General features: G+C 44.2%; 1 protein-coding gene across 2 annotated transcripts in view; it reads left to right on the top strand.

Moving 5' to 3' along the window:
• The window catches only part of MEI4 (meiotic double-stranded break formation protein 4), a 183,139-nt gene that overhangs the window by 25,561 nt on the left and 134,969 nt on the right, over window positions 1-22,609 (top strand). For both annotated transcript variants that reach the window (XM_059731348.1, XM_059731341.1), the window contains exon 2: window positions 341-589. In XM_059731348.1, coding sequence (XP_059587331.1) covers window positions 341-589 — 249 coding nt within the window. The remainder of the gene's footprint in view (window positions 1-340; window positions 590-22,609) is intronic.

The following is a 22,609-nucleotide window of genomic DNA, read 5'->3' on the forward strand; positions in this document are numbered from 1 at the left end:
GATGTGGAGCATCATCTATCACCAAGTGGTTACAACGGACTCATTTTTAACATGATAAAATTTGCATTGACCTATTTTCCACCTTGGTTAGCCTCATTAAGGTGCTATTCATGGTATAACTTTCAACTGCCAAACTAAATTTTATTGTTGATACTGCTGGCATACTGCTTCTTAAACTAGAAGTGATATTTTAGATGTGTGGCTGTTTCTGTTGATTGATATAAGGCCAGAGGAGAAATAAGATAATTGGTCTCACTGTGGAACGTATCCCTTCAGTAAAGAACATTCACAGAATAACTCACTTATTAAAAAGTCAAACTATTTTTTTTTTATCTGATAGGAATAAAAGAGAGAAGAGAAGATGAAGTCTGGTACTTGAAAATATCAAAGTTGGCACTGGCTTTAGCAATTATCCACTCAAAACCACCAGAAAAAAGCTGCAAAGAATACACAGAGCAACTTGCCAAAATTCTATCTGAACAAGATTTTAAATGGAAATCAAAAATTAAAACATTAGAAGCTGAAGTTCTTCAATTGCGTCAGGAAATTCTTTTGAACAAAATCTGTCCAAGACTCTGCTTGGAAAATGGTAAGTCTCTCACTATATTAGCACTTAAGAAAAAGGTGTGTTTTTATTTTTAACATTAAATATTATGTTTGTCCTGTATAGATAAGACACTTGCATCTGTGCATTTAGTGCAGGACTTAAAAATTTGGTTTTCTAAAATATTACAATAGTGAGACATTAATTTCAGTTATGACAGGAATTAGCCAGTGAATTTCAGATTTATCCTGAAATTATAAAATGTTATGCATAGGAGAAAATGTTTTACATTGCGAGTCTTCAGAACCTGGGTTATTACTATATACAGACAACAGCAAAATTTTCAGATACTTACAGTATAACTACTGTTATTAGTTTAATGGGAACATCAGTATATACCATATTTAGAGTTGGAATATGGTCTAATAAGCTTCATTTTTGTTTCCCTGTTACTACACTAAGAAGGCTTAAAATTAAAATTTGCAGCAAATATTTAGCTTTTTATTCTTTTTTAAAAACAACTGTAGATTATGATAATTTAATGATTTTCTAATTTATATCAATTTAAGAAGTTCTCAGAACAGAAAATTTGGTCAATCTTTAGCTATATGCTTTTGCCACCTGGGTTGTAGTTTCACTTTTTGTCTATAGCAAGGGTTTCTGCCCTTTATTTTTCCAAATGGAGAGAAAATAGATTTTTGACTGAGTAACCAGCCATAATAGTGAATGGATAGGTGGAACAGTAGTCACATAAATGTTCTTAGAGTTGGCAGATGACAGAACAAGGAACAATGTTCTTAAGTTGCAGCAAGGGAAGTTTAAGTTAGATATTAAGAGAAGCTTTCTCACAAGGAGGGTAGTGAAGCACTGGAACAGGTTATGCAGAGAGGCTATGGAATCTCCATCCTTGGAGGCTTTTAAGACCAGGCTGGACAAAGCCTTGGCTGGCATGATCTAGTTGGGGCTGGTTCTGCTTAGAGAAGGGGGTTGGACTAGATGATCTCCTGAGGTCCCTTCCAACTGTAGTTTTCTATGATTCTGTGATTCTATTAAATGCACAGAATAACTTTCAATTGTAGAAAATGAGTGAATTTTAACTCCAAATTGCTTAACTCTTCATATCTTCTTTCCCATTTAGGGTTGTTTATAGGTCTCATTTATTGCAGCTTTTTAGTTCTTGTCCCTTTGTCCATTTTTTTTGTATGTTTGCTTTTTTTTTTGTATATTTCCTGCTTTCTTTCCTCCTTCCCCATAACCCATCCCAAACTCACAGACCTGCTTTAAACAGTATTGGAATAAATGGGACTTAACACCTACTACTTATTGCAACTGCGCAGTCAGTGACTTAATATTCTGAAAAGCTGAAAAGACCACCATACATATGATCAGGATAGACCTCTGTCTGTCTCCTTCCTCCTTTCCCACCCCCCAGCCCCTCCCCGACACACACATTGGTTCCAGGGTATTCTAATCAAGGGAACTGCAGTCCACTTTGCTTGAAGCCTCTGCGCCTCAGGCTTATTTTGCAGAATTTCTCCCTAGATTCTTGGTCTATTGCTGTTTGTAAAATTGTAGCTTTGCTCAGGCAGGTGGTTTTCCTTCTGAGATGTGCATATAAAATCAGGGATATGTTGGGACATGGAGTCTTTGTCAAAAGGTACTGATTTTTTTGCACCTCCTGTTCAGTCACAGAGATTCAGATTCAGATCTGACCTAACGGAGTACAGTCAAGCAAGCTACACTCTGTTCCTCACACAGACAACTTCTTATATAAGGGACTAGTCTACAACAATCTCAGCAGTATCCAGCACACAGACTCAATGATTAGTACTGCAGAACCTGGAGTTTTCTCTCAAGTTGTATTAATTGGAGTATTTCTTCTTTTCAGATTCAGTCCTCTCACTTCCTTCAATTTGGCCAGTCCCAAAATGATTAAGGAATCATGTTCCAGTATTTAGAATTAGTAGTTGTTCTACAGGCTTCTTTAAAACATTTAATTCTTTACTGTGGTGTTTATAAAAGCCACCAATCTACTTAAGTATTCATTTCATGAATTTCTTGCGTTTTGGAAACTCAAGTTTTCGAAATGCTACAACTATCCTTCTGAATTAATGGTTTCTTTCTTCAGATTTCCTTTAATTCAAGGTGGCACCCTTAGCTGTGATTACCTTAGCCAGACAAGTGGAAGAAATGAGCCTTTTCTTGTAATTTTCCATTCACTGCTTCTCTCCTCTGTCAGTATTGTCCTGAGAACTATACCCAGCTTCATTTCATGGGGAAAAAAAAATGAGCTTTCATATTAATCAAGAGATTTCTTTCCTTTCTTCTTCTGCAGACTGAAATGTGACAAAGAAAAGATCCCTGGCCTTTTTCCAGGAAAAAGGGCATGAATCATTCCAGTCAGATGACAGTTTCTCTTGTGATTTGGATCAGCACAAAAAGACAAAGCAGTTTACCAAATGTTGATTTCTCTATGGATTCGTTCAGCTATCCTCTGAAAGAGGATTCCGTATCCGTTATCAGTGAAAGCTCATCAAATCAAGGATCATGCTGGCAGGAAACTGAAGCGGCCTCTGTAAAAGAGATTTGAAAAGCTCGCACCTGGTATTGCAGCTCAGGAAGGCATTATTAATCTTGAAAGGGGCAAAAAAGAGAGGATTGTTGCCACTACTCCAGCATACATCTGGAGAGGGAAGTGTTGGAAGGGCAGATTTTATTGCCTTGGTTGATGCAGCTTTAGGCTGACACTTTTTAAAGATTCAGTTATCCAATGTTTATTTAGCAGAAAGTATTAAGGGTTATATCTTCCCCTTTCTTCCCCGCAAAACTTCTAATTTGGCTCACATGAGTACTACTTACAGTCAGTTGATACAAATTGTTAGAGGTACTTGCTCCTCTTGCAAATAGTAAAGGGATTTTTTCCTGTTTGTAAAACTAATTTGTTTGTCCTACTGAAGTTCAGATATCCATTATTTCATCCTGCTTGAAGCTGGGGTGGCAGAACCAGACTTATTAGTCATCAGCAGTGGGGGGATTCCCTGCTTCCTGAAATTCTTTCTAGCTTTTTCTGCCCCTAGTGCAGATCTTATCTGAGACAAATGCTGAATTGTATTTCAAAATGTACTCTGTTAGGTTCCATATCTACCTCATTCTTAACATAATGTAATGGGATAGACTCAAAAGAAGTCTATCCCATTACGTAGGAAAGGAGGTAAGGGGGCAAAAAAGCCCCATTGGCTGAACAGGGAGCTCCAGGTGAGTCTGGGGGCAAAGAAAGAGATGTATAGGCAATGGAAGCAGGGAGCAGTCACCAAGGAGGAATATATCTCCCTGGCGCGCTATTGCAGGGAATCAGTTAGACAGGCCAAGGCGGGGCTTGAGCTCAGGCTGGCTTTAACAATCAAGGACAATAAAAAGTCCTTCAGGTATATAGCGGGCAAAAGGAAAGCTCAGAGCAACATAGTGCCCCTGCAGGACAAATCAGGACAGTTGGTAGTTGACGTGGGGAAAAAAGCAGAGCTCTTCAATGAGTTTGAATTTGAAAGAAACTACTATGAAGCTACTATGAAACTATGAAACTACTATGAGTTTCTTCGCTTCAGAATTTCTAAGTACCGACCAAGCCAATTCCCCCACCTCAGTCATTGATGGATATCCACATGGCACCAGTCCGCCTACTGTTATTTCTGAAATAGTTAAGGAGCTCCTGGAGGAGCTGGATGGGTTCAAGTCAGCAGGCTCAGATGACCTCCACCCACGGCTGATGAACGAATTGGCCGGTGTCATAGCTGAGCTGCTGGCACAGCTGTTCGAACACTCGTGGTGCTCCGGCCAAGTCCCTCAGGACTGGAAAAGGGCCAATGTGGTGCCCATTTTCAAGAAAGGGAGAAGGGATGAGCCAGGTAACTTTAGACCAGTAAGTCTTACCTCTATTCCTGGGAAAATACTAGAGAAAATAATCAAAGAAAACATTTGTGAAGGCCCAGCAGGGGAAATAATGCTGAGGGGAAACCAGCACGGGTTTGTCACAGGTAGATCTTGCCTGACAAACCTTCTAGGCTTCTGTGACCAGGTCACACACTATCTGGACACGGGAGCTGAGGCTGACGTCATCTTCCTGGACTTTAGGAAGGCCTTCGACACAGTTTTGCACCCTATCCTCATGGGAAGCTAGCAGACTGTGGAGTGGATGCCTACACGGTCAGATGGGTGGCCGAGTGGCTTAGGGACTGCACCCAGACAGTGGTGGTGGATAGTTCCTTCTCGGCCTGGAGGGAGGTGGGCAGTGGGGTCCCGCAGGGTTCGGTCTTCGGACCGACATTATTTAATATAATCAGCGATTTGGACAAGGGTGTGGAGAGCACCCTCTCCAAGTTCACTGATGATACCAAGTTATGGAGCAAAGTTAGTACACCGGAGGGCAGGGAGCAAATTCAGGCTGACTTGGACAGGTTGGATCAATGGGCAGAGAGAAATAGGGTGCAATTAAAGATAAATGTTAAAGATAAATTAAAGATAAATGTAAGGTACTCCACCTGGGAAGGAGGAATCTCCAGCACACCTATAGGTTGGGGACTGTCCTTCTCAGAAGCTCAGAGGCAGAGAGGGATCTTGGAGTCATAATTGACTCCAAGATGAACATGAGCCGGCAGTGTAACAAGGCCATCAACAAGGCCAATCGCACCTTGTCGTGCATTAGCAGGTGCATGACAAATAGATCAAAGGAGGTGATGCTCCCCCTCTATGCGGCACTGGTCAGGCCGCAGTTGGAGTACTGTGTCCAGTTTTGGGCGCCGCACTTCAAGAGGGACGTGGAGAATCTGGAGAGGGTTCAGAGGAGGGCCACTCTCATGATTAGTGGCCTTTGTGATAGACCCTACGGGGGGAGGTTGAGAGAGCTGAATCTCTTCAGTCTTCACAAGAGACAGCTGAGGGGAGATCTTGTGGCTGCCTATAAATTTATTAGGGGAGGTCAACGGGGAATAGGGGATGCGCTGTTTACTAGGGCGCCCCAGGGAGTGACTAGGAATAATGCGTGTAAACTAGTTGAGAGTGGATTTAGGTTAGATATTAGGAAGAAATTTTTCACAGTAAAGATGGCCAGGATCTGGAATGGGCTTCCAAGAGAGGTGGGACTATCACCTAGCTTGGAGATCTTCAAGAGGAGGCTAGATAGTCATCTGGCTGGGATCATCTGACCTCAGTCCTCTTTCCTGCCAGGGGCAGGGGGTCAGACACGATGATCCATTGTGGTCCCTTCCGACTCTACAGTCTATGAATCTATGAAACATTGTCCTAGGCTGTATATGACTTTTTTGGAAAAAAAAAAAAGTTTTTGCTCAGCTTAACTTCCCCTGCTGGGGTGTTTGAAGTAGGTAGTGCCCCTGCAGACTACAGTGAATGACCTAGAGTGAGCAAAGCTAAAGGCTAAAGTAAAGGCCTGTGTCCCTGCTTTGGCCCCTTATTGCATATATCACTAGCCCGTGATTGAATATCTCCATGTGAGGACAAAATGTAACCCTCCCTCATCCCCAGTCAGCTTCACCAGTTAGAATTGGAAAGCTGGCTTTTTTGGGCAAGATGAAGTCCAAATTGGTGGAGGCACCTAAGCCTTCCTGCTTCAGCTAAAAAGGAAGTAAATAAGACCATAAAAGTACTGTCCCCTTCTCTGTAAGTTCAGTTAAACTAACAGGATGATTGTTTTCGAATCCCTATGACCTGCATAGAATCATAGAAATTAGGTTTGGAAGGGACCTCAAGAGGTCATCTAGTCCAATCCCCTGCTTATAGCAGGACCATACCCAGCTATATCATCCTAGCTGAGGCTTTATCTACCCAGGTCTTAAAAACCTCTAAGGATGGAGATTCCACTACCTCTGGCAGTCTGTTCTAGTGCTTAAAATAACCTCACCTCATACTGTGGAGCTCAGCCACTTCCTCTCCTTGTGCTTCATGGGGGATCTTGGATGATGGGCCCCAGACACAGCATGAACTCTACCAGTGTTCCAAGAGGAGAAGATATACCTTTGAGTCTACCTTCCACCCAGCTGTTATCTTCTCTTTAACAGTAGGGGTTATCTGGGAGATCCCTATTCTTATCCCAGGATGAGACCTAGAGCAGTGGCCACCAACCGGTCGATCCTGATCAACTGCTTGATCGGGGAGCCTCTGACAGTCGATTTCAGTCTGGTGGAGCTAAACCCACAAACTGAGATCGAATGTCAGAGGCACCCCGGTCAGGAGTGGTGGGACATGCATGGGGAGCAGCCAGGATGCAGTCTAGGAGCAGCGGGATGTAGGAGCGGCAGGACACATGTGGCTGGGCTGAGCCATGAGCCATGTTGCCAGATGCCAGGCCGGGTGAGTGGATGATCTCCCTCCGCTCCCCCTGCCACCAGGTGAGTGGGGCCCCAGCTGGAAGGGGCCAGGGGAGGGTCAGAGCCCGGGCGGCTTGTCCAGGCACACAGGAGAACTCCAATTGCTGCATGCACCCTGGTGGAGGCTGGGGGGGGGGGCGGGGGGCACATGCCCCCCTGATCTGTACACGGGGCAAGGCAGCTGCTGCTGCACACTGGGCTTTGTGCCCCAAGCCCTGCTGTAGCTCGGGGCACAAAGCCTGGGGCACACAGCTCAGTGTGCATCAGCAGCTGCCTCATCCCACACACAGTTGGGGGGGGCATGTGCCCTCTGCGCCTCCGCCGGAGTGCATGCAGCAGTAGGAGCCCCCCTGCATTACTGGATAAACTATCCGGGCTCTGACCCTCCCCTGGCTCAGCCCAGCCTGACCTGGCTGGGGCCGCACTCACTCCTGCCCCTGCCCCACTCCCTCCCTCACTGCGGGGTCCTTGATCTTCCCCCCCTCCCAGACTGATCTGCTGGGAAGGTGGAGGGGCACAGTAGATCCTGGATTGCCCTTTATTTCAAAAAGTGATCATCACCTTAAAAAGGTCGGAGACCACTGCTCTCGAGCAAGAAGGCTTGTCTGGCTTCCACTTGGTAGCACTCTAGGACAGGCTCTCCTGAGCAGTTTCTAGGAAGCTAATCTTGAGTATTTTTCTTGAAGACCTAGAAGGCACACCTAAGGCAAGAAAGACACATAAACTTGGATTCTTGGACAATTGGTAGATCACCACTCAAAATATTTTCGGACTAATTTCTGAAAGCCCAGTTAGCTGGGCTCACAGTATTAAGGGGGTAAGGTCTCAAATGAGAAATGAATGAAAAATAGAAAAAAGTACTGTTTCCCCTGATCTCATACATTGGGACCATCCATGAAAGTTTCTCCTGATCAGCTCCAGTATATAACATGGTAAAATCCTGCACAAAAGATAATTTCATAAACATATGCTGATTCTATTAGATTTGCATCCTTGTGAAAGATATGTTTCTTCCTTAGAATAGGGAGGTTAGCAGTCTAAATCAGAGTTGGATAATCAATTGTTAAAATATTTTGAGAGAGTGGTTCCCAAACTGTGGTCCTCAGTAAACAGATTACAGTAGATCTTACCTTTTTAATTAAGTTTGATGACAGGAGAGCATGTTAGTCCCTGAAAAAAATTGAGTACCAATAGTGGTCTGTTCGGTCCCAAAAGTTTGGGAACTACTCTGTCTAAGGAAAACAAAAAACTCCAAAGACATCTAATGAATATTATGAAACTATACTAACAGGTTTGCAGCAGCCCCAAACAAGCTAAATATACTTCTGTATAGACCCTGGGAAGATGTAATGAAGGGACAGGGATTTTCTGTCTTACCTGAGAATGGTTGTGTAGGGCTGCTGCTTTGAGAATGAGAGAGAGGGAATGATATTATTTAGCCTTTTCTGGCTGAAGATTGATGGCTGTCTGGCTAGATTAACTGAGCATTGAATCTTTGGATGCCTCTGTTTTACAGGGAAGGCCTGCTTTTTCAAGGCCAATCTTCCACCTGGGCTCAGATGGATTTACAGTGAATACTGCAATGAAGTGATCATTGTTCTGATGGATCCCCAAAGGAGTAAAAAATAGAGCATATTCTACTGACTGGCACAGCGTATCTAATTAATTAGCATGAAGCAAAAAACTTGAGTTTGCCTGACACAGTAGTTTTCAACCTTCTAGACTCAGGCTGCCTTTCAACACTTTTTAAAATTTAGTGGCATCCTATTAGAAAACCCTAATATAAAAACAAAACCATAATATCATAACTTTGCAATGCAAGCATCATAATTATGTTATTAATTAATATGTTTATTAATTGATTCACTTGTTATAATCATGTGCACCCCATGTTGCTGCAGCCAGGTGGAACTGCACTGCACCCCTCCTGCAGAGCTAGATCAGGAAGCACATGCTCTTGCTACAAACCTTCAATCCGACCCTGCACAATGTCTCCCAAAAACAGCGGCACATGGGAAAGACGAAACTGTCCCAAGCACCTGTTTTTTCAGGAGACATGTTAGTCTGAACTGAAAAGTGACTGCAGCAGAAAGGTGAACCTGCCCACATTACATTATGCAGGCAGGCATGCTGTTTTTGCTTTAGCTCCAACAGTCTTCCTAAAAATGGAGGTATGGGGGCATTTTCACTTTGCAGCAGTGGCAACCTGAAGATAAATGACACTACTGACATGTAGAACTGCCCCATGCTTACCTCCATTTTCATGAGCCATGTTAGAACTAAACTGAGGAGGAGTGACAGCAGAAATGGCATGCCTGCCTGCACAGTATAATGCGGGCAGGTGCATCTTTCTGCTTTAGCTGCTTTTCAGGTTGACTTTGATGTGCCTCCTACAACCAAGGTACATGAAGCAATTTTACCACATGGTCATAGTGGCAGTCTTGGTGTCATCGCATTGTGTTGCTGGTAGGTGTTATAGGGCTTTGGACCCTTCTTGACTGGTGCCTTGCTCCCCAGTGACGTCAGGGTGAGATATGAATTTGGCACTACAGATGTGGTTCAGTTGCTGCTCCTACTCTCCTGTCACATCTTTGATGTTTTATTTTCTTCTTGGGAGGTAGTTCCCAGTAGATGGCCCGAGGGGATCTCACCCTTGGGTTTCTTTGTAGGGCTCCAGCCTCCGCTTTACCCTACCCCTTACCACATCCACGGCCAGGGCAGACTCTGCTCTCTGCAGGTCTTACTCCTGGATGATTCCATCTCATTCAGGCTGCCTGCTTCCAAGGTGCACCCGCCTGGCCTCGTATAGGCACTCTCTAGCGACTTTAGAGCGCACACCTGGTGCCGGTTGCAGGGTGTGTCCCTGGGGCCTAGGCACTGGGTCACATTCACCCCTGAGGGAGGCCCTGACACTCTCTTGCCATGACTAGATCTTCTTTTATTCAGTGGTGGGGCTCCTTCTCATGGGTTCTCATGGACCAGGTGCTGTCCTTAGCAGGTGTTCTTGGGGCTCCACCTCCCCTACACCCCAGCCATGCTTCAGCCCTCAGGATGGCCAGATAATGGGTTGCTGGCCTGTCCCTTGATGCCATTGTCTGTTCTCTTTCTCTCTGCCCATCTCTTGGCATCCTTTTACCCTGGATGACTGCGGGGTGTGAGACTGTCCTTGCCACTATGCTTACTCTTCTCTTGAGGTGTGGCGGTCCACTGCGTTGCCTTGCCTCACTCCCTTGACCTGAGGTGTCACCCGAAGCCTCCCTCTCTGATTTGGGGCTCTTGTCACCCTCTAAACCAATATTAAAAAAAAGGAAAAAGAAAGGAATAGATGGGGCATGGTGCCTCAGCCTCCCCCACTCACAGGTCTGGCCTCTGTGGTCCTCAGGATCCCTCGACACCATCCTCCTCAGCCCGGCTTTTCTGCTGAGCCAGGGAGATGCCTCTTTTAATGGAGCCAGGACCCCTCCTGTGGGTCTCCGTCTGGCTTCCGACATGGCCCTTGCGCAGCCCAGGGAGCAGCCTTACCTCCTGGCTCCAGCATTGACGCCGTCTTCTGTATTCCCTTGCTGCCGGCTTTTAAATTAGCCGGGTGGCAGTTTTTGATTACGTTATCAGCTGGTGCCACTCCCAGCCCGCAATAAAAGCGGCTGATGAACAGTGCGAGTGGTTCGTCTTGGTGCAGCTCCGTTCTTCCTGAAAATAGTAAGTACGCCCCATTTTCAGGGCTTTTCATTTCCCTCTTCAGGCGGGTCAGCCCTGCCTTAGGTCCCACCATGGGAGGGTGACCTGGGGCCTCCGCTTGTACCCCCCTGGGACACCTCTCCCCCTCAAGATGCCTTGGGGCGCTTCGAGTCTTTGGCTCGATCTCCTACCTTGTGTCCATTGTTTTTTTGTCTCCTGGTTTACTATATCTGATGGTCTGTCTTCGGCCTTGCACCTGGATAAAAAATCTGCCATGGTGTTATTATTCCCAAGGCAATGTAATATTTCAAATTTGAAAGGTTGCAGGGCTGGGGCCAACCTGGTTATTCAGGCATTATCAGTTTTGACCCTGCTCAGCCACTGTAGGGGCGCGTGATCTGTTATAAGCTTGAACTCCCTCCTCATCCGTTAGTAACGGAAATGGTCCACGGCCCATCAGATCGCTAAACATTCCTTCTCTGTAGTAGCAAAACATGTCTCTGCAGAGAGCAGCTTATGACTCGTGTACACCACAGGTCTTTTGATTCTAGCATCTTCTTGAGTCAGGATCGCCCCTATGGCTGTTTCCTAGGTGTCTGTCTGTAAGATACAAGGTTTGTGAGAATTGGGTGTGTGTATTACTATGTCTTCACATAATGCCTTCTTTAGGAGCTCGAAATTGTGCTTTCAGAGCTGCTCTAAGTAAAGCACTCCCCCTGACTCCAGAGCATGTGTATAAATGCCCTCACACTGGAAGTACTAAATTTAATGCGCGTTAGAAAAGGTGCATTCATGCATGTGTAGACACTCCCAGTACAGAGTACTCATTGGTTCATCAAATTTTGGCAAGTTCCATTTCTTTTCGCAAATGTTGGCTTCACATTCTAGGCTGCTCAATTTCTACTATGTGAGCCTAAGCTGAAAATACAGGTGTTCAAAACCCTGCTCAGCTACTACCTAACTCTGAAGAAACAAAATCCCTATGTGCCTAAACGTATAGCAGTTAAGTCCTCAGGAAGCATATGTATCTGCTTTGGGGCATGCCCAGGAGTGCTGAACAAGTCATTTTATTTGGGATTTTGAATATACACAGTTGTATACTCCACTTCCCCAAGGCTAGTTTTAGATAGGAAATCTATGCCAAAGACAGATCTCTTGCATTCCAGTCCTGCATCTTGATGCACATTCTCTTCTACTTTCTTTCTAAATTGTTTATAAAAATGCACTGGAGCATGAAAGCAAAATTTACAGTGCAATGTGTGAAAACCTTTCTTAAGAGAAAAATTGTTGCTTCAATAAAAAACTTTTTATTGGCATGATTGTTCTGAAATAGTTCATAGGCCTGGGTATAGCACATAGATCTGCCTACAAAAAAATTGGGCTGGGGAAAAATCATTTAGTTAGTTGAAAGAAGTAAGATTTACAAAAGCACACCATATTTCCAAGAAGAGACTTGCAGTAGTGTTTTAAATGGATACAGGTTTTTGGAAGTTAAAAGGAGAGTTTCCCTCTGAACCTAACAGTTTGACTTGAAATGACTTTAATAGTTCAAAAGAATGATGGTGTAATGGACAGGCTTGTATAATAAATCTATGTTGAAAGGGTGGGTCAGAACTCTTGAAATGGTTTTGATTCATCATCCCTGAAAAGTTTACTTGGCAATATTCCAATTAGTGAAGACTTGATGAACAGTGACTATGATGTTTCAAAATGTATGAAAAAAGACTAACAGCAGTGGAAAAAAAAACTAAATAGTTTTGGTTTATACAGTCCCCCTTCCTTTTTTGAATGCATGACAAATGACACTGGCTTTGATTTGCAAATTAAATAGGTATTTATAGTTTTGTTGTAAGTATTTTTATTATTAATCACAATTCTTTTAATTGGATCTAACCCAGGCAGGAAAGTGATTTGTGTTTTCAGGAAAAGTTGAGCTAAATTTTAATTGGGGGATTCCAACTGTGACGTCTATGAAGCTGTAGCTGTTGGTAAAAGTGCAGGCTTGTTGCATGAAGCTAAATTGGTTCCCCTTTAACAGATGATAAGCTGTATTATATTTATAAAAATATTGCTAAGCAACTAATATAATTGCCAGGGAAATGTTATGCCAAAATTGATCCCTATTCAGTTACTTTTCAGAGATATAGTTTCTCTCTTATCAGCTTGATACATGTATAACTAAAGCTTTTCACTGCTTAACTGAAATTCTTCCATCTATGAGCTTTTAAAAAGGATGTACCTTATAAGATATGATGTAAAGTTTAATTTATTATAAAACAGAAACTGTGCAAATAAAACATAAAAATCCTAATCAGTGAGATTGTGCTTAACTATCCTTTTACAGATCCAAGCAATTATAAGTCAGGGGTCATATCTAAAGACAAAGGTGCTTTTGAAAATGTATGCTATGCTTTATATTCACAATAGACATAAGCATTTGTGAGCCTTACTTTCATTCAAAGTCTATGGTCTTTAGGTGATAAAACCCAGATCCACTCAGATATGCTAAGTCACTGATCTTAATAGAAATTAGTTGTCTAAATATGTTTTGGAATCTTATACTATATGATTAATGTGCTTATGAAATTTAGCCATTAACAAATAGCGCAGAGTTCACATCATCATCGGCAATCCCTTGTAGTCAAGGATGATTATCTTCCATGATTTTCTTAATCTGTAGATCTCAAAATTACTGATGAGGCCCATCCAGGTTCGACACACTCTGCTGTAGCTTGGTTACATGTTTCTGTGTGCGGTGGGTGACTCTGTGTTCTTGATTTGGTCTGCAACATGCTGTTTCTGCCGCTGTCACTTTTGTTGTCATAAGGTTTCAGAGTAATGAGACCCTTGCAGCAGACTCTTCCTTCATTTGGGGTGGCCCTGGATGATAGTTTCCCACGAGCTGATGTTACATTTTTTCAGTTGGCCTTGAGGACATCCTTGAAACGCTTTCTCTGCCTTTCTCTTGAGCAACACAAAACTCTAAAACTTCTCTTGAATATGCACCTTGACTGAATTGGGAGAATAAAACTTGCTACAGTAATCTGGAGGTGGCTATCCAGATGGTGTGGCCTCCCCAAAGAAGTTGATGTTGGATGATCATTGCCTTGATACTCATGATGTTTGCTTGCATGAGTACACGAATGTTTGTGGGTCTATCTTCCCACTGGATTTGAAGGTTCTTCCACAGGCAGCACTGATGGTACTTCTGCAGCGGCTTGAGATGTCTCCTTTATGTTGCGCATTTGTCAGCTCTGTACAGAAAAGGGGAGATCACAACTGCTTGATAAACCATTAGTTTGGTTAACCTCTGATGGCTCGATCTTTGAACACCCATTTCCTCAGGCATCTGAAGGCTACGCTTGCACATTTGATGTGATGTTGGATCTCTTCATTGATGTCATTTGCATACCATTATGGAGCAGGCAAAGAATAATGATTAATTTCAGTGGGCATCGGTACTTCAGAAGGATCCTCCACAGTGCTTTATGATTGGCAGTCTAAGACTTTCATGAGGTCAAAGAAGGCCATGTAGAGAGGTTTATATTGTTCCCAACATATTTCCTACAGTTGGCAGGCAGTGAAAATCATGTCATATGTGCCTCTTGATCCCCTAAACCCACAGTGAGATTCTGGGAGGAACTCTTCAGCAAGTGGAAGGAGATGGATCATGAGGGTTCTCACATGTTCTTTCCTGTGGAGACAGCAAGGTGATCTCTCTGTAATTTCCACACTTGGGCTTGTTTCCTTTTTTTAAAGATTGTCACAATCTTGGCATCCCTCAGGTCATCTGGAATTTTCTCATCATTGCAGATCTTTACGATGAAGACACAGAGCTGTGATGTGAGCTTGTCTCCCTCCTGTTTAAAGATTTTGGCAGGGATTCCATCAGCTTGAGGTGTCTTGTAATTCTTCATATCCTTGATGGCTTTCCTACTTCGTCAACGGTTGGAAGGATTCCAAGATCATCTCTGACTGGGTGTTACAGGATGGAGTTGAGAACATTCTCAACACTTCTGATTAAAAGTTCTTCAAAATGCTCCTTCTAATGGGTGTTGATGGCTTCCCTTTCCTTGATCAGGTCTCCTCCATCCTTTGGCCTCAAGAGGGTTGGTTCCTGAGTGCTCAGACTGTAGATGACTTTGGTGGCACTGAAAAGACACACACATAACATAAATTTCAGCAGGATGTTGAATCTCATTCAGCTTATCTTCCCACCATCTGTTCTTCATATTATGGGTCCTCCTTTGGAATTCTTCCTTGGTTGCTGGTGACTCCATTTCTTTTGCTTAGAGTTGATGTCATTCTGCCAAGCACAAGAGGCCTTGAGCTTGTGGTCAATCAATGCTTGGATTTTCTGGTGATTCTCATCAAACAAGTTGTAATGTTTCCTGGCAGAGAATCCAAGTGTCTCTTCACAGGTGCTAATGACTATAGACTTAAGGAAACCTCAGGGGCCGCAGACATTCTACCATTGTTGTTTATTGGAATTTTCTAGTTTTCTGTTGAGGCACTGGTGGAAGAATTTTTGCTTGATTGGGTCATTAAATCCTTCAATGTTGATCTTCTGTCATAGTTTCATGGTTGGTAGGGTCAGAAGGGACCTGATCAGATCATCAAGTCTGACCCCCTACCATGGCAGGAAAGAGTACTGGGGTCAAACGATCCCAGCAAGATATTCATCCAGCCTCCGACCCCCAGGGGATGAACCAGCACCACTTCTCTTGGAAGTTGGTTCCAGATCCTAGCTGCCCTGACAGTGAAGTAACGCCTCCTGATAGCTAGCCTGAAGCTACCCTCTGCCAGCTTGTGACCATTATTTCTTGTCACTCCTGGTAGTGCTCGGGGGAACAGGGACTCTCCCAATGCTTGCTGGCCCCCCCTGACTCGTTTGTAAATGGCCACTAGATCCCCCCTCAGCCTTTTCTTGTGGAGGCTGAACAGGTTCAGGTCCCTTAGCCTCTCCTCATAGGGCCTTCCCTGCTGACCCTGATCATGTGGGTGGCCCTCCTCTGGACCCTCTCCATGTTGTCCACATCCCTTCTGAAGTGCAGCACCGAGAACTGGACACAGTACTTCAGCTGCGGCCTGACCAGTGTTGCATAGAGGGGGAGGATCACCTCCTTGGACCTGCTTGACATGCATCTGTGGATGCACGACAAGGTGCGGTTGGCCTTCCTGACCGCGTTCCCACACTGTCGGCCCATGTTCATTTTGGCATCAATAATGACTCCAAGATCCTTTTCTGCCTCTGCACTGACAAGAAGTGAGTTCCCCAGCCTGTAGGTATGCTGCTGGTTCTTCCTCCCAAGGTGAAAGTACCTTGTGCTTGTCAGTGTTGAAACCCATCCTGTTCTCATCTGCCCACCCCTGTAACCTGTCCAGGTCCTACCGCAGCCTATTCCTCCCTTCTAGTGTGCCCACTTCTCCCCACATCTTATTGTCATCTGTGAATTTGAACAGGGTGCTTTTTACCCCGTTGTCCAAGCTGCTGATGAAGATGTTGGGCAGTGCGGGCCCGAGGACCGAGCCCTGAGGAACCCCACTGCCCACATTCCTCCAGGTCGAATAAGACCTGTCAACATTGCTTCTGCTGCAGCTGTCATTTAGGATCTAGTTTGAATGACATAACTGAATGGATGAATCGGTGATTGGTCCAGCAATCATCAGCCCCTAACATAGCATGGGGGATGTGGACATATTTGTGATCCTGGGTACAAAAAGAGATGTCAATCAAGTGCCAATGCTTGGATCGCAGGTGTTGCCATGATGTCTTGTGGTTGTTTTTCTGGCAGAACAGTGTATTGGGGATGTTGAGTCCGTGTTCTGTGCATTTGGTCAAGGGAATGATGCATGAGAGTTGATCTTTCCCATTCCTTCCTTGCCGATGGTTCTGTTTGAGAGGTTCATGTACCCGCCTCTGGAATTGAAGTTGCCAAGAAGAATGAGTCTGTCTCTTTCTGAAACACCAGAAAGGACTTGATCAATGTGGGGATAAAATTTCTCTTTGATTTTGTCCGTGGCATCAAGAATCAGGGCATATGCACTGATGACAGTGGCATATTGGCTCTTTGCTAGTTTAAGACAGAGAGTCATGAAGCACTCATTAATTCCAATAGGGAACCATTGAGTTGGTTTATGAGTTAATTCTTGATTGCCAAACAAACTCTGTAAAGCTGACATTCTTCTTCCTGTTTACCCTTCCAGAAGAGGGTATAGCCATCTGCTTGTTGTTTGAGATGTCCATCTCCCATTCACCAGGTCTCACTTAGGTTAGCAACATCAGTGTTGTGTCATTTGAGTTCTTGAGCCATAGTTGTGATGTGGCGCTCTGGGCGTTCACTATTAGGATTGTCCATGACAGTCCTGATGTTCCAAGTTCCAAAACTGAATGTGTTTTTTTCATTGATTTTGACCGCAGTAAATGTGATCCCACTGGACACGGTATCCAGTCAAAGAGAAGGCAGTGACTATGTTTAGGGCACCTTGTCTAGCCTCCTTCCCATGTGGGTTGAACAGCTACTGAAGAAGGATGCTTAGTCACAGTTACAGTTGCCAAATTGTGCTCCTGATTAACTCATCCAAGTGCTACATGTCCTTCTTGCAACTGCCACCTTCATGCTGATTCATGACTAGGGGCTTCCAGCCTCACAGTCCTGCTCCCATCATCACTAGCTGGTTTTGGAGAAGTGGCTGCACATCAGTTTCCACACAGTTCTTGACAGAACAGGGCCTTGATCCAATGTCAAGGAGGCCAAGACAATTGGAGTTCTCATTCCACTGCAGCCTTTGTTTGCCTTCGCAGCTGTTGAGATTCTAACATCTTCTGCCTGCTCTGCTATTGAGGACTTCTAGATTCATAGGTGGGGGCTGGGCAAGGTTATTATAATGGAAACCTGTACTCATCATGTCACAACACCATCAAAAGATATATATGGCTTTTCCGGAGGGAAAGCATTGTCATCTGCTGTCCCCACCACAGCATGATGGTGCTGCTGCTGCTGCTGCTTGGTCCATGACTGCTTATTTGTCAGTTACCTCTGCTTATTTTGCAACTAACCTTCCCTGAAGGTCATTCCACTATCCACCACCTGCAGATGTGCTGGGTAGCAGCATAGCTCTCCTGCCAGACAGTTCACATAATAAATGTAACACATCATAAAGCTGGCAATGATCAATAAATCAGTGTTTACATACATTGATTTCATCTTTCTTTTGTTGAAGTGTATTTTTTATGATTTCTTACATTGGTCATTGGTTTTTTAAGAATAGTATTTTGGGGGTCAGAGTTAACTTTGTGTTTCTTTGTACTTGATAAGAGTTGTATGGATGTTAGGAGGACTTTGATGTACTTGTTACTTAGTGATCTTAGTTACTTGAAATAACAGATTTTATGGGTTCCTCTCAAGGCATTTCTGTTTTTGTATTTTCTAGCACGAGTCTTCTAAGACTTTTAAGGGATTCTTCCTTTTTTTAAAAAGAGGTGTGGTCTTCATGCCTTTTTTTGTTAAATCACAAATTATTCATCAGTCTGTAAATGTACTGCTTTTGAGAGAGCTTATCCATAAGCATTTATGGAAACTGTTTGGTCATGGGATAGAAATTTGGATATGGAAGTGATCACGAATTAGTCATAGGCAAATATTACCCTCATTTACAGGAGTATCTCAGTGTACAGGTGATGTGAATTTTTGGAGGGTAGAAAAGGGAAATATTTCAGACTTTTTGTTCAGCTAGGCAGTTCTATGTCTTTTCTTCCTCCACGCATTTAATCATTCAGCAGAGGATTTTGGGCAGGAAGATAAATGCATCTGAGTCATATAAACCCATGCTTTGCTTTCTCTAGCTACTGGAGTTATTGTTACACCCCCTTCACCTCCTCCCAGTCACCCAAAGAATTGGAAACTGGAAAAAAAAATATTTGAGGCTTTTCTTGTGAGAGCAGAGAATCTACTCAGAAGGCCTTATTTTACTTAAACAATGGCATTTTTTTTTGTCTAGCTTTTTTCAAGAATGTTTTTTCCTTTATGTTCGAGTAATAAGATGTGAGAGATTTATGCCTGCTTATTGCTAGTCAGAGTTTGGGAAATATGTTTTCATTTGTCTGCTCTTAGTTTAACTATTGGCAACACTATCAATATGCCAGTCTGTAGAACTTGATATTGCAAACCCCATTTCTCCGACCTGATGGGCATGTCAGTCTATTCCCATTACTGGTTACTCCAGTCATCAAGAGTTTCCTGGCACAGGTGTCCCCTGGCACCCTCTGGGAAGGTCTAAACATACTTATCTAGTCTGGAATTCAAGAAGAGATTTTTTGGGACTTAATTGTGTTTTTTTCTGATTCAGTGAAGTAAGGACACTACTTCTGAGGCCTATGATTGCATCAGGTCTATTTTTAGAAACTGAACTACTGGATAGAATTCACCTATACATTTTGCATCAGTTAAATCCTGCCTGTACTCCCTATTCAATTATTTCTTTCATTAATAATCAAAATGTCTTCAAGTCTAATGTAGCCATACAAACTTGGCTTTTCTTTGTTGTTCAGATAGACAGCATTCACCAGCTGCCAGACCAAAACATCTATACACTTTTTGCTTGTTAATTACTTAAATATGGGGGGAAATAGATCATGTTTTTGTTGTTCTGGATGGTCGTGGAAGAAATAGGCTATCAAAAATGGTATTTAAAAGAGAGCAGGAAACAATCTTGAGCTAGTGTGCTCTTGTGAACAGAGCCCTGAATCAGGATCCCTGGGTTCTACTCCTGTTTGTGTAGACTTGGACAAGGCCATGTCATTCTCTGGGCCTTCCCTCCTATCCTTTTGTCTATCTTCTCTATTTTGATTGTGACCTGTACTGTGGATTTTCTTACTGTGAATTTGTGTGTGCACGCGCAGTAGCTTGCACAACGAGGATGAGATTTCAGTTGAGACTTCTAGCCATTTCCACAATATTAAACAATCAGAAATTAATATTTGGATGAAGACAGGAGTCAGCAATCTCTTACTAATTTGGGCTGCAGTTTACCACCTAGCTGGTGCCATGGGCCAGTATTTCCCTCTGGCCAGTGATGGTGATGTGGGTTTCAGTGAAGAAGAGCAGCCTTAGAATAGCTGTGGGCAACCAGCACACCATCAGCAAAATACGGACCGGATCCAACAGCTGGGGATCAGTGGACCTTTAGTAACAGTCCAGATTGAACCTTTGCAGACCAGATTCAATCTCTTTGCAGCCTGGATCTGGCCCATGGACTATAGGCTACTGACCCCTGGACTACAGCATTAGAGAATAGATCTAAATATGTGAAAATGATTGATGCTGAATTAAAGGATGCTTATTGCAGACACAATTCATATAGCTTTACGTAGGGGTCAGGATCAAACAGGTTGGGTTGGAGAAATATTTAAGTAAAAATATTTTTCCTCATTATAAGAAAGTATAAATAAAAAGGTACAAATAATTTTCTGTCATTACAAGCACATTTTAAGATACCAAAGATAGAATTTGCCTTTATTAGACTTCCTTATCATCTGACTATAAAATGGAATTGTTTAAGTATAATTTGAAAAAGATTTTTTTTTCTTGTTACTTACTGAGAGCCAAACTGAAAAACATCACTCTGTAGTTAACCCTGCTTGCAGTCCCATTGTCTTCTGTGAGACTGTAAGGCATTCAGTGTGAGACAGTGTATCTGTTGGCCCTTAATACTTTCTTGTGATACCAGATACTGCTTTCAAAATAGTTACATTCACCAACACAGCATTCTCTGGAAAGTTATATAATAAAAAGGCATTAGGATGATTAACGGTACCAGAAATTATATAGGGGCAGGGAAGGAATTACCAAAGTCCTAATGAAAAATGCATGTGAGAGAAGATAAATCCTCTTCATCTAATTTAATTGATCATTTAGAACTACAGTATTTTTCTACTTTGAGCTGTCATAAAAGTACAGCCAATAATGCTTGTTTTTCTTCATGTTCTATACTAGTTCATTATTCATTCTTTCAAATCCTACCAATTACTTCTTTAACAGCAGAGTGTATATCTTTAACAGCAGATAGTACATCAAGGCATTTTTCACTCCATATCAAAATTGTAAGGGATTTTCATGGTACTTTTCATGGTATTTTCATGGTCATAGGGTGCTGAACTTGGAATATGAAAAGGTTATGTTGTGTAGACCCTGTACACCAGTAGCACACAGGATTGAAAGGTATCTTTGCTGTAGTATTGGGATCAGTCTTTTTAGGATAACATTGCAGCAAAAACATTGATATTTCTAAAGAGCAATCTAGTCTGAGTTAGCAGCAAATCCCTCAGAGCAAGGTGTCTGTCAACACTCCTTGGTACAGTAGAGCAGGAAAAAAGCAGTTATGACATTGCAGCTGAATTTTTTTCTGCTTCTTTTCTTTTTTAATGACTTTCTAAAATGGCTTCGAGTCTTGTAGATAGAGAACCTGCATCTATCAGCAACATTTCAGACTAGCAGTGTCTTTCATCTTCTACTAGACTGAAGAGTGGAGCCTATACAGGTGTAGTTGTTACACGTTACAATTACTTGTGCTAACTCTAAGGAATGTTGGACAGTGTTAAAGTTAGCACTCACTGTGAATAGTCACACATTAAGAGTTAATACCCTCTCTGGTATGCACAACTCTGACTAGCCTGTAGAACGGGGGCGGCAAAATATGGGCCACGGGCCAGATACGGCTTGTGAGGCCATTCTATCCAGCCTGCAGGGCCCCTAAAAAATTTAGAAAATTAACATTTTTCTGCTCTTGGTTCCTGTCAAAAATGACAGGAACCAAGGGCAGTAGGACCCAGGGGAAGCCCTGGAGGGCTCCTTCAACAGCTGGGCCCGCCCAGCCCCACCCCTCCAGCTGGAATTCCCAGCAGGAGCTTCTGGCCCGGGACCATGTGGCTGCCCCAGCCAGAAACTCAGGAAAGGGGAGGGCGGGGAGGACCCCGGGCACGGAAGGAGCCTGGGGAAAAGCTGAGCACGGGGAAAAGCAGCCCCTTGCCCACCCTGTGCCTGGTGCTCTGGACTGCAGCTGCTTGCAGCCCGCCTGGGGCTGCTTGTGCCTGCTCAGGACTGCCCTGCGTGGGCTGTGAGTGGCTGCAGCAGGGAGCGCTGGCCACGGGGCAGGGGAGGGGCCACTTTTCCCCACATTCCGCACCAGCTCCTTCCCTGCCAGGGAGCAGGGGTTTGGGGCTGTGCCCCCTGCCTGTACTGCGGGGCTGGGGAGGCACTGGGAGTGAGCAGGTACAGGAGCCAGTGGGAGCACAGGGCCCACACCGGTGTCCCAGGGCCAGTGCTGGCAGGGCCCAGAGCAGGGTGGCAGGAGCACGGGGTCCCAGTCGTCAGGGGCTCTATGGAGCCGGGCCAGCTCACCACTCTCCCTGCTAGAGCAGCCCAGCCCAGCTCCAGAGACCCCTGCTAGCCTGTGCCCTGCTTTGAGCTCCACTGGTGCTGGCCCTGGGACATTGGTCCCATGGCATTGGGACATTGGTCCCAAGATAGTGACCAGGGGGTGGGGCACCTGTCAAGGAGCGGGGCTATCCATGCGGCCCTTGACAGCTTGCCAAAACTGGGTAAGCGGCTCCACCCGAAATAATTGCCCACCCCTGCCCCAGAAGGCTGGCAAGCAGAGGCATGGCTAGTAGCTGTCAAATCTGCTCCACGCCTTCCCATCTTGCTGAATCTCCAGTGGTAGTACAGGCTGTCCTATTCCAGGATCCTCCCTGCCCCAATCTGGCCTGCACTGGCTCACATATCCTGGCATGGGGCCCTACTGGGCTTGTCTGCCCTGATCAGGCTCACATCATACCCTGCACGTCAGGATTGGGTCTCACCAGGATCCAGACACTGCTGGGCTCCTACCCCCCACCCTCCCCCCTTTCCCCTGCCCTTTCCTCTTTCCTTTCTTTCCCCTCTCCCCATTTCCTTGCCCCCTTTTCTCCCTCCCCACTCACCTAGCCATCCACAGCTGTCATCTCAGGATA

The sequence above is a fragment of the Alligator mississippiensis genome, chromosome 1, assembly GCF_030867095.1.
Source record: "Alligator mississippiensis isolate rAllMis1 chromosome 1, rAllMis1, whole genome shotgun sequence".
Classification (NCBI taxonomy): domain Eukaryota; kingdom Metazoa; phylum Chordata; order Crocodylia; family Alligatoridae; genus Alligator; species Alligator mississippiensis.